This window comes from Larus michahellis, chromosome 10, assembly GCF_964199755.1.
Source record: "Larus michahellis chromosome 10, bLarMic1.1, whole genome shotgun sequence".
Taxonomy (NCBI): domain Eukaryota; kingdom Metazoa; phylum Chordata; class Aves; order Charadriiformes; family Laridae; genus Larus; species Larus michahellis.
In genome coordinates, this window is record NC_133905.1 from 23,439,692 (window position 1) to 23,452,616 (window position 12,925).

Below are 12,925 nucleotides of genomic sequence, written 5' to 3' on the forward strand. Positions count from 1 at the left end.
GGTTCAATTTTGGACGGTTTTGGAACGCTCAGGCCTGACTGGGACTGTACCCCTGTCGGTTGACAGCAACAGTGTGGGTCAGATTTGTCCAGCCCCGTCGAGGCGCGTCAGTCGCTGCGGCCGCGGTGTCGGCCTACCCACAGCGGAGTTGGGGAGCTGCTGCTGCGGGTGGTGTTAAGCTGGGGGCGCTGGGCTGGATTAGTTAATACGCTCGTTGTGGACGTTCACGGTGCGTGTTTCCTGGTATCTGTTACAGTGATGAATGTAAAAAGGTTGTCAGAAATACTTATGCTGAATCTTAATTTGAATATGTGCACCCTGACGGCAGTCTGTGACGCTTCTGTATTCAACAAACTGATTTTTAAGTGTGGTCAGTTAAAAACAGTTTTGTAATCCCCAAGATAGTTCATTAAGAGCCTTGTGTAATATGGTACGTGTCCACTATTTTCCTTTCCTAAGTAACTAGGCACCCTTACAATAACTTCACCAAATGAGCCGCTTAAGAGCACATTTTAAGGATGTTTTCAGTTTAATTATCACTGTTGAAAGACATATCTCCATTAGGTTTGCGCATACATGGCAAAGAAAACTTAATCATTGACCGATTCATGTTTTATGTAGGTACTTTTGAGTATGCAAGCTAATTGTGTTCAGGATAGTTGTCCTTTTGAAAAGGTCGAGAGGGAAACTCCTTCAAACCTGCTTTGGAATCCCAAGGCAGAACGGCTTCGTTTCCATGAATCGAGGCTCCGCTATCAAATAAGGAAGGGAGATTTCATGAATAATAATTCCCCAGCTCGCAACGCTTGTTCTCTTACGCTTCCTACTCCTCGTACTCTTCCTGCTTCTTGGATGTATGTTTTCTTTAAGCGCCTCGGCTAGGTTATTAACGCGGACAGCCGTCGAGCGCTTCCCTGGGTTAGCAGAGATGAAAAGATGTATTTGCCGTTGAGAGCTGTATTGTTCTGCGCTTGTGTGCGTTTCACTCCCGTTGTGTGGTTCTTCACCAACTAACAACAGAGCTCTTCTATCCCTGCGGACAAAGAACAAACTGTTGTCGGGGGGGGGGGGGGAGGAATATCCACAAAATCGTAAATCTTGCTCCTTCCCCTGTTTATTCTTCGTGCCATTCAAGCCCATTTAGAGAACGACCAATTAACTCCAGACTCACGGCAGATTCGGACGGGCCAGATTTCTCCTATCTATAATGACACGGCCGGATTTCCAGGTACTCTCCAGTTGAATGCAGCATTTGGTTTTCCTTGCTCTTTAATTCAAAGTTCCTGAACTGATATTCCAGTTATCGAACAAAGCAGCACTTTAATTAATGCACTGATCACCAGCGATATTGTAAAATATAGGGAAGATGTGTACCAAATTCATTTCATTGCGCATCCAGTTCTTTATTATGGTGAGTAAAACTGTTCAAAGATATTTGTCCTTCAATATTTAATCTGCTAGCTGTACATTGCCCATCACTGCATACTGAAACATACAGGAAGCAGGAGTCTTACAGATTACTTTTCTATGGCAAAAACATGCTGCAAAAGTAATAATTTGTAAAATAACTCTAATCAGTGAAGAAAGCACACTTTTGACTATCATATGGTATCCACTAAGTAAAAAACCAATACAAACTTGGGGGGGAAAATTCCAAAATTAAACGTTAGATCTGAATTATTTGATCATAATATAGTGCTGTAATTAACGTCCGTACTGTGTGTACTTCGTTGCTTTTTATGTCTCATCAATTCGTGACGTGTGGAATTTAGAAGAACTAAAAGCAGTGGCTCGGTTACCCCCCCAAAATCGCTTTTATATTGACAAGTCGTAAGTTTGAAAGTAAATTATGTTAATGGGTTTACTTTGATATCTCGTGCCGGTGTCTGAATTGCATAAAAATTCTATTTTGTGCTAAGTGGCAGGTCTGCAGAGAAACCGTGCATTTAATGCTAATTATACATGGCTAGGATCAGGTACCGCACGGGCTTGCGTTCTTCCAGAAATAACGCATATACAAGGAGTGAGTTAAAAAAAAAAAAAATTACCCTGCCACATTCCGGCAAGTTCTAAAAGGTGAAGTTGGTACAACGAAACTTGGCGACATCTTTTGTGATACTTCTGCTTACTTCCTCGTAAAACTTTCTCTGTTTTCGCCGTCTGAGGGGGGAGTTTGGCCTGGGAAATATCAACGGCCGCAAGATGTATCTGTATCATCTGCGCCGTGTTAACGCTTGCTGTTATCAAGAGGAGTCAGGGAAAGGCACAGCCTGGGGATGGTGGTTTTGTTTCCTTTATTGGTGCCCCTCTCAGCCTCGACAATGGCGTGAGGTCCCGCAGTAGGGAAGAACCTGGTCTGGCCCAGACAGAACATGCAATACCATCGCTAGCGCTGGGCCGTGTTCCTTACCCGATGCAAAACAAGATAAAAGCTGGATTTTTTTTTTTTTATCAGTCACGAATGAATCAAGCACGAGGAACAGGGTGATTCCAAAACCAGGGAAACATTTACCACTCAAACAGCTGAAGAAAGGAGCAGCGATAAAAAGGAAATCTCGAAAAGGGAATGCGAAATGGCTTCGCCGGGCTCTGAAAAACAAGTGAGCGGTCTTTACGTTTGCTTAGATGGTTTTCTGGATTTTTGAGCTCTCTGGCCTTTCGGGGGGAAGGAATAATGTAAACGCCAAAAAGAGCTGGACAAAAAGTAAGCTTTGTATCCTGTCTCTGAGAATCAGACGATGTGTGTCATGATAGTTTTTACAGTCATAGTCTACAGTCTTGCACTGACTGAAATCAAATTTGACAGTAACACAATATAGAGGTTTAACTGACAGCACACACAGCACATTTGCTAGTCGTAACGCCACAGTTTAATGACTGACGCATGTGGGAAGCTAATTCGGATTTTTTTTTTTTTTTTTTTTTGAATGGGGTAAATGAGCATCCAGTTAATACCAATCATGAATTCAAGCCATGTGACAAAATTGATGCTACATACCCTGTTCTTGTTTTGCATATTCTGCAAATCGGGCTGCAGGAAAAGCGCCGGTTTGTACACACATCCGGAGAGAAAGTTCATTCCGCTTTCTGACACATCCACCCATTGCAGCTGAATGTGTCCAGCTTGCTGCTCTTGTGTCCACAAACTAATCACCCTTTCTCTGTTAAATAGCCTAAGAATTACAAATTGTATGCCTGTTTTGAGAAAAAGTACAGGTTGAACAAGCAGACGTAGTATAAATAAAATATTTATATAAAAATAGTCTCTTACAAAATATACTCTCTTATCCTATGGTTGATTTTTCCAAAAGATGGAAGTTTGTCTGGATTTTCTTATTTTTAGGCATATTCCAAACAGGATTTTATTAACGCTTCTTTCTTTAATGGAAGAAAAAAACCCAACAAACCAACCTGGTAAAGATTTGCAACCCCTACCGCTTGACTTTTGTTCCAGACAACTAGCAGCAAACAGGAAAAAAAAACACAAACCAAAACAAAACCAAAAAAAAAAAACCCAACAAAACAAAACAAAAAAAACCAAAACAAAACCAAAAAAACCCCCAAAACCAACAGTGTGTGTTTGTGTATGTACATATATATATAAAGATGCCAGCTTTTGTACTTAAACGTCTAGTACTGTAGAACATATCCTGCAAGTCCAACTAACAGAAACATCCTAGTTAAGAATAATATATACAGCTCCAGTTTTTCCTTGCTGTTCCTACAAAATTATTCCACAAAGAAAGCCAGCTATCTACTTTAATTGCAGAATAGTTCCAAAACCGTTGGTCGAGTTCTTTTTAATTAAATAAATTAATATTAGTTTTATCTGAATAAATTGTTAAATATTGCTATTATTATGCCCAAGTGTCCCAAATCCCTGTGCTAAAATCTGCAGCGCGCGCGCACACACACACAAAATAGGCAGGTAAAGCGGTGTCTACAGAAAACTCCCCACAGTTCTACTCGCCGTCGCGAACGGTACGAAGGAAGGGGAAAGATGGGCAAGACCAGGAGAAGCTTTTTGCAAGCGGAGAAGCTCGGATCCGCGTCATCCACACGCTGACGCGGGCGAGTCCCGGGGCGCACTGTCCATCCCGTCCTGTGCAAAGCCCTTTTTGGAGGATTTCTCCCCTCCCCCTCCCTGCTCCTTATGCCGCTGGAGTTTTTGACCATCTTTTTTCCAAACCGAGAGTTAGTTGCCGCGCTCAGCGCTTTTTTCTCTGGCGGGCGGCGCTTCACAAGGCAGGCAGTGCTTCTTGCTTTAGAGGCGCGGATTAGCCCAGATGATCTTTTTCTCTCCGTTTTTTTTTTTGGGTGTCAGGCGGCTCGGGGTGGGGTTTGTTTGTTTTTGTTTGTTGGCTGATTTTCGTTAAGAGTCTGAAATGGGGATCCACGCGGGCGGTGAAACACGAGAAGACGAGAGAGGGCTCCGCTCATCAGCATTTCTTCTGGGAGAGCAGGTCTTTCCTACAGTCCGGCGTAGGTACGTCGAGTGCATGTGCAAATGTATTCCTGGCCAGGGACGTGTCACCCTGCCCAGCCACCTCCTCACTTACAGGTATATACTTCTGTTCTTTCACTGCACGTGTTGCATTTCACATAGCAGCACCAATGAAATTTGCAGTTGCACTGCCACACTCGCGAGTACTGGTGCGTGTTGTAACCTCGGCCGCAGCACATCAGGTCGCAGCCGTTGGACTGCTGGGCTGTCTTGTTGCACATCCTTCCCTGCGTTCCCACGCTGCCGGTGACAGGGTCTTCTTCACAATAATTGGGGGATTTTTCTATGTACACTAAATCTGTATCCATGGGTTTGCGATAGGAAAGCGGCTTCTTTATTTTGAGGAAGGTTGGACGCTTGTTACGACTTGCTCTTACCGGTTCGACTTGAACGGCTTCGTTGTATTTGTCCTTAAGGATGTAGCCCAGCTCCCGGAATTTAGGCAGGGTTGTCCAGCACGTTTTAGTGGTACAGGATCCCGAGACCCCGTGGCACTTGCACTCTAACTTCATGTTTTCTTCCAGAATCTGTATTTGGAAGAACAAAGAATGATGCGTTAATATAAGCCGGTCTCTTCAGAAAACCAGGGTTATTTGACGCGTGCTGAACGACAGTCACGGGTGGGTTTGCTCTCCAGCATGAGGTGCCACCAGACATAAGCCCGGTTCCCACCAAAGCTGTGGGCTTTGCGTGCCTGGTGGTGCTGTTGTCCCAGGGAGCAGACGCCCACCAGTGTCACCCAAGTTCTGCCTGCAAAGCTGACTCCCCATTTGCGCTTGGAGTGAAGCGGGGAAGGTAACTTTGCCTAATTTCACAGCCCACGGCCCAAAGGTAAAATGGGACCCCCCCTTAACCACAGCTTCTCTCCGCTTTCGTTTGCAATATGATCGCACATCCGTGCTTCGGATGTGTCAGTTGCAAGTTTTTGGCATATGGCAGTGAAATTAGGACCCGGCAGAAACTCACACCTTTACACGAAATGCCGCGTGCAGAACGCTTTGAAAGTTCAACGGTAAGTACTAGAACTTGATTTTTGTCAACAGAGGTTCAAAACTGAGTGCCATTTCAGTTCTTGCCCCTGAAAATGACATCAGCTGGTGCAAGATGTGAACAAGCAGATAAACTCCGTCAACGCATGTCCTCCTGTTGGTCTCACCTGTTCTAATTGTTGCGAGTTAATGCTCCAATTTGGAAATCTAAGTATTATTTTGATATACCATAGTCTTAATTTCTTCACGCTTCCTGGAAGGTTTGAAGTGTTTTGCCCCCTCTCATGTGGGTAAAGGAGCATGCAGAATGCCCCAGCTACTTTGCAAGAAAACTAGGGCTGTCTTAGAGCATAAAAGATGAGAGTAAAGATGAAGAATTGGTTCCGTGTTTTGCCGTAAATTCCTGTTAAAAATTTTCTGCTTCTTTAGTACCGTAAAAGCGTCTCCAACACCTCAGCATCATGGCTTGCCCCACCCTGTCTCATCTTCTCTTGTTTGTAGGGGTCTCTCCCGCTTACGCCTGAGTTGTCACTACTTTCCTTTTGAAGATAACAAGCTTCATCTTCCCTTCAACCTCCACATCCCTTGAAACTTTATCCTTGTGTCTTCTCCCTCCCACTGTTTGTCTACCAACCCAGGCTTTGCCAAATAGAACTCGAGACCAGCTTAGTCCCTGCTGTCGGTGCCGAGCCCTGTAACTGACCTCGCTTAGCAGCTACATTGGGTTAATGCTAGAAAACGTACCTAATTCCAGCAATTAATTTCCCCCTGGTCTTTGCTTGAAAGAGAACAGAGTAATTTTGATGATTAAATTCTGCCTAACCCGGCAGATACCAGCAGTGGAAGGCACAGCCCAGAGGGATTATCTGGGTTCAGGGAGTGGCCGCATAATTTTTCCCCTGAGAAACCCCAGCTGATCCGTGCAGCTCCGAACCTGGGCAGCCTGGACGGCTGGAGGGAGGTCAGCGGTAGGGAAATTGGAATTAACCCTTTGCTATAACCCCCCCCCGCCACGGCCCTTCGGTTTTGGATGTTTGGAAGATTTACCACGCAGACAGCGTCACCGGCTGCTGCTGACGATGGCAGCCTGCGCTGAAGGGACCGAGTCCAGCTGGAGGCCAGACGTGTGTGTTGGGACCTGGAGTCTAAAAGCTCAGCGTCAGCTGGGGGTGGCAAGGAGAAAGCGCCCATCCTGGGTTGTGGAGCCAGCAGATAAGCAGTGCGCTAACACCGGCCGGCATAGCTCCGTCCTCTTCTTGGCAGCCTCAAAACAAGTAATTTAAAGACTGCACGTAGTAGCTTATCATTCTCGTACCTTTTGGTCTTGGGGCTCTTCCCGTGTCACCCAGGCACAGTAATCGCTGTTGCCCAACCTCAGGAGAGTTTGTAGCCGCATCTTTACTCGGCGTTCTTCCTCTGCCCCTTCGCAGTCAGTTATTTCAAAGGCATCGAAATAGCTTTATCTTTATTTTAGTCTACGAGTGAAGGGTCAGCACGTGTGGTCTGAGAACAGGATTAAAACCCCTAGAAAGTACAGGGCCGAGGTTTTGATTTTGACTCGGCGTATATTAGGTCGCCTTTTATGCTACTGTTTTTAAACTAGGTTTTCAGGCACGCTATCTAATGACTGCCTCACAACCCAGATGTGAGAAACTTTTATATTCAGATCTACATCTTAACTTGCAGTTCTGCTCAAGCTTTGGCTTACGATTTGCATTATCTTGTTATCTTGAGTTTCCCTCTCAGCCACTGCATACTTCTTTTATTGCTCACTCATTCATAAGGTAGTACCCTTAGAAGACAGATGAGGAGACTGAAAAGGAGTTATAGCGCAGAACCGGAAAAATAACATAAATTCCTTTAGCCTCATTTGTACCTTTTTAAAAGCTCTCTTTTTTAATTTGAAACTAGCCAGGGATACGTTTCTCAGCCCTAATTCAACCCCTGCCCTTGTTCAAGTATCTGGCCTTATATCCCGGTACGATGTTCAAACTTGCAACAAAATTCTTCTAACTCGCCTTCCATCAGGATCCGCCAAATTGACTTGAAACATTTATACAAAATACATCATGGCTTAGTGTCATCTATCCAGGTAGGGCTTTTTTTATTCCTGCAGTGTAGTTGAATAGCCTAAATTGCCCTTTGGTTTATTTCATTAACATCCCATTTGCAGCCAGCGACCTCTGAGAACGTGAGCAGCTCCACTGAAAAGAGCTGAGCAAGTGGCTGGAGCAGTTTAGCAAGAGGGTGGCCTCGTGTCCCGTGCTGGTCTCCTGCCCCGGGTGACATGATGCCAACCAGAACAAGCTTCTGGTTTTCTGGTCTCCGCTAAGGCTGGGCAGGAGCAGTTAGGATAAAAAGGTCTGGTTTTGTCTGAACGTGAGAAGTTTGAGCAATCCTGGTTGAGCCCAAGTTCTAGGGGTGCTTCTTAGATGACCAAAACTGCTTGGAGGGGGACAGAGGAGGCAGAGGGATGAGAAAGAGCTTTGTCTGTTAATGCTGGTCTCATTTTTTCTGTAGATAGCACTTCCTAAGATTTACTGGCTAACCCTCCTTTTTCTCTTCGCACTTGTAGGGGGTGGCGTTTCCGATGCGCTCTGCTAAAATCGCTCCAACGCGTCTGCCTAATTTGGGTCCACCGCACACTGCAACTGAACTTTCCCTTCCCGTCCCGCCTTTTCTAACCCAGCCTCTCCACCGTTCGCTCACAAACCCTTTTGTTGGTTCTCCCCTGGTATCTATATATCCTCCTCGCGGGCGCTGGCTTTCGGCGCGGTGTTCTGCAAATTTCAGCCAGAGACGAATTGACTCTATAGCTTTTCGAAAATGGGCTACCTGTAGCTTGAACTGTCTGTCCTCGGCAAAAGCAAAAGCCTGAATGGTGATTTGGTAGTTTCATTGTACTGTGATATCAGGTGCTTGGCCTGTTTGTTTTGCATTAAAATATGTGGACAGTGGTATTTTAATACCGTTGCATTATTCTAGTAGCCTCTGATAAATCAGTGCCTTTCTAAATTCAAGAAGAGAATCGAAAAGAGAAGGAAGAAAATAAAATAGGGGATTCCCTGGGTAGGGGCAGGAGTCCTCGGTCTTTCCCTTGGTTTCCATGAGCTGAAATAAGTGCTCTACCCCTTAAAAACTCGGTCTGTGTTAAAAACAGAAAGCGTTCTTCACCTTTCAAGATCAGGATTTGTTTCTTTGAAGGTATTAGCCAGCGGCTCACACTTTTTACATTAGATTGAAACTTTCTGTATGTTATAGACTGACTTTTCCTAAAACGTTAAGAGCCTGAAGGGCACAAAATTTAAATCCTAGATCCTCTGTTTCTTACCAAATGACCATATCCAGCTCCGTCAGTCATGGAAAGTAAATCTGTATGCACCAGTGAATGCTCTGAACTGGATTAAATGCGAACAAAGAGCTGGAGTTCTTTTAGCTTTGTCCACTTTTTCTTTGAGCTCCTACAGTAAACTGTCAGTACTTGTTTTTCTCTCTCCCTCTCCCCCTTGCCATTAGCCTCTGGGAAATAGTTTGTGTGAAGCGAACTCGCGCTGGCTCTCTGCATTGATGTTATCTTCAGATATAGTACCTTTGGGCACTGCCATAAGGAACTTAACATGTTTTTTCTTCGCCTTTAGTTTTGCAGAGAATGCGTAGGGTGCGTCATGCGAGGGTGGCAAGCTGTAGCTCAGGAGAACCCTGTAGCCCAGGAGCTGCCTGGGCTGGTGCCAGCGCTGTGGTCCTGCAGCGGGCAGGGCGCCTGGTGGTGGGACCCCGCCTGAGCCCACGGTCCTGGTTTCCCGCAAAACCAGCAGAAAGGGCCGGCTGGCGCGACTGGAGCGGCTGTTGCTGCCCTGCAGGCGCGTCGGAGGTGGGACGGTTGCTCGGGTCCGGGCAGACGGAGAGGTTGTTGTGCGGCTGGCGTGCTCAGAAACTCTGGTCACCCTAGTGCAGTGGTTTGTCTCGGCTCAGTGTCTCTGTTAGCCGAGTTAGTCAGTGGTCTGTACCTCCCTGGGCTTCCAGCATCTGAAGCCAGCTGACTTTCCCAAACGCAGTCTGGGAGCCCACCTGCCCACTCACGTGGGGTCAGGTACGGCACAGCCCTGGGTTTGGTCACCAGAACACTAAAACACTCAATGCCAAAGCTGTCCTGAAGGACTTACAACGTGAAATACAGCGACCGTCGCACCTCCGGTGCATTCCCTTTCAGCAGTGGGATTTCCCATGGAAAGGCAGTCCTGCCTCCCAGTCAGTACGCTCCCAACACCGGGCGGCCTGAGGCCAGGGACCCTGGGCTGTACCATCAGAAATAGCTCAGGCTCCAGTCTACCTGCGAAGCGGATGCAATTAGTGAGACAACAGACACTGATTCCTACCCCGGCAAGGCCATAATCTCTCCTAATTTTGTCTGACACCAGATCATCTGGGTCAGGAAATACCTGTCTCCTACAAGTGCCTGCACATATACTCGCACTGTAGGTCAAAGAAAACACAACTATTGGCAAAACAGGAGGGATTTTTTTTTTTTTTTTCCACTCCGGAGAAGAGCACAGCAGGGCTTGGAGAGCGGTCACAGCATTTCTGTGGGCTGGAGAGGCCCATGGACAGATGCAAACCTGCCCCTTTCAGCTTGCGGCAGAGGAGGATTTATGATTTCGGCTACTTTCAGAGGCAATTGTAGCTGGAAGACAAAGCTCCGCAAACTTCAGGAATGGTGTTAGAATGGTGGGTTTTGCTTGTGAAGAAGGAGAAGAAGGATTCATTAAGTAAAAATATTGTTTTAAGCTAATATAATAAGGCTATGTCATATTTAGTCTTTCAACAAATGAACTTATTTGAGAACCAAACCATAGCTAGCGCAACCGGCAGCAAGGCATGGAGTGAGGCTGGGCGTTGCGGAGGGCAGTGGACGTGAGATGGATTTGACAAGCAGCTAAAGGTCTATGTCTAGTTAAAATGACTGTGAAATGACTCCGCCACTTGTTTTATTCAAGTGCGACAGTGATCTCAAAAAGACGCTACTGTTTAAGTAACTAGTAGGACTGTCTTAACACCAGAGCTCTGGAACTTGAGGGAAGTGGCAATAATATTTGGTGCTTTTTCACTAGAAAACAAAAACGAGCAGGAGAGAGCATAAAAGAAGAAACTCCGCTGTTAAAGACAAACCCTATGAAATCTTTAAGAACTGGGAGAAAGAGCGTAATAAAAAGTACCCAAGTGCAAGTTTAAAGTTAGCAAAGGCACATTTAAACAGAAGAGGTTATTTCCCGTCATTGGATGTTCACTAACTGAGCTGCTGGAAAACATGTTCCGTAGAAACGTAACATCTCTTGCATTGATATCCTATGGCAAACTGACCGCCGGTGGGTTTGGAACTGGTTGTGTCCCCTATTAAGGGTGACTCATTCCAGACCGTCTTTCCTGTTTCAGTTGAACATATTTTGAAGACCTTATTGGGCCAAAAGATAGGTTTTTGCCTCATGTTTTTGTTGAGTAAATCTGTGCAAAAGAGTCATATCTGAAGTCGGTACCGAACAAATTCGGTACGCGGAACACTGTGAGCAATGACTAGCCCCCGCTACTCCGGGCAGGTTGAGCTACTTTTCTCCTTACAAGAAATTTTTTGTTTCGAATAAAAAATGGCTGGGAAATCACCACAGCATGTAACCTACATCAATCAAATCCCCACCGCCCTTTCCTCGGAATAGATGTCTAAAGAAAATCAGGCAACATGCTGGTCTGAGGGCTAATTATGAAGACAGGCAAGAGAATGCTGACAAATGACATAATGCTGGAAACATCACAGATGGGTGGTATTTCCCGATACCACCATCCACCTTCGGTAGCGGATATCTGATTTTAAAGAGCAGAAACACTTTTTCCACATTCTAACTCATTTTACACATAAAAATGAGGACTTCAGAGATTTTGCGCTCTTGTGAGTTTAACCTTTTGTGTACTCTTTCTGACTTTTCTGTATGTCACCACAAAGCAGGAGGTTCCTTATATTTCTTACATGCACTTTACGGAGTTCCATGATACTTTTTACACTTTCCGCCCTGAAATATTAGTTACCCTTTACTTCAGCTTCATAACAAAGCTGACCATATGCAGCGATTCCTTTCTAAATGCAGCTTCGATTTTCCACAATCAAATGAATAAAGAAAAAAATATCAGTTCGTCTTTCCGTGCGGTCGCAGCTCTCGCGCGCTGTGGTCAGCCCACGCAAACTGAATGTGATGTTCTTCTCTTTCCCTGGGGAAGTTGCGTTGTGTGAATTAGAGGAGAGAAGACCTAGTGCCCTTCGTTCAATGCCCAGCACTGTGCAGAACAGCAAATGAACACACAAGTCTGAGAGCAAGGCCAGTAAGAGCTGAGAGGAATGCAGCAAAAAATGTTTTCTCCTACATATTTTTCTTGCTCTTCTGATAACCTTCGTGACTTGCCGTGTACTAAATCAATTTCCCACCACTGCGGGGACCAAAAAGCTAAAAAGCTGTAGGAAATAAATGTCACAGGATGATTTTCCGTAATTGTTATTTTTGAAGAATAGTTGGACTTAGGATGAAAAAGACATCGCTGTTTTTAAAAAAAAAAAAAGAAATTTAACGAGACCGATTCTCACACAACCTAGTCATGCCCTTCTCAAATCAAACCATAAGGCATGGCCTTTGCCTTTTTTCAAACTGTAGGAACTGCTCGGTGAAATAAAACAAGCTGTCATAATCCTTCAGCCCTCTGTCACCGAGGGATCCTTCTAGGAGACCACCTTCTATCCCGCCGTAGCTGCTCCTCGGAATAAAATTCTGCCAAAACCTTCTCGGTTTTGCAAAAGTAGCTCTGAAAGTGGATTCCATGGACGTGGCTCAGAGTCTGTATCTTGCTTGCTCATTCCTCACTATTTTTCTCTGACAGCTCTGCAAATCTAATCATGGGCCGTGAAAGTCAAATAAGGTTCTTAAGTTTTTATTTATCTTCATCAAGATACTGCTTGCAGAGATAGTGGGCGTGATGTGGCAACACCTGATGCTAATAGCTCAGTAAAATCCGATACGGATTTGAGAGGAATGATACACGCAGAAATCCGCACTGCCACGTCAGACCGTCCCTCCCCGGAGCAGGTCTCATGCCAGGTATTCTCTTCTCCCTCACCCCCTCCCTTTTCCATCATATCTGATAACAGCCGCAAGCTAGTCTGTGAGATTCCTTGCCTTTTTACGTCTCTCCTGAACACATTCCAGTTTTCCCCAGAGAGAAAGTACCTGCACCCTCGTCTCTCTCTCTCCGGTCATCAAAATGTAAATCGAAACCATTAATTCACGAGCTGGAACTGCGAGCTTCAGGTTGAGTTTCCCATACTCTTAAGGGATGTGGTTGGTGACAAAGTTTTCTGTGTAATATCAACTACTCAGCCTTCTTACCCGCCCTTCCT

The 12,925-nt window shown here is 45.3% G+C and overlaps 1 protein-coding gene across 1 annotated transcript in view; it reads right to left on the bottom strand.

The window, feature by feature from the left end:
• Positions 1 to 507: 507 nt before the first annotated feature.
• Positions 508 to 12,925, bottom strand: part of WNT7A (Wnt family member 7A) — a 41,238-nt gene continuing 28,820 nt past the window's right edge. Inside the window, exon 4 of the mRNA XM_074602306.1 lies at positions 508 to 5,031. Coding sequence (XP_074458407.1) covers positions 4,552 to 5,031 — 480 coding nt within the window. The 3' untranslated portion in view covers positions 508 to 4,551. The remainder of the gene's footprint in view (positions 5,032 to 12,925) is intronic.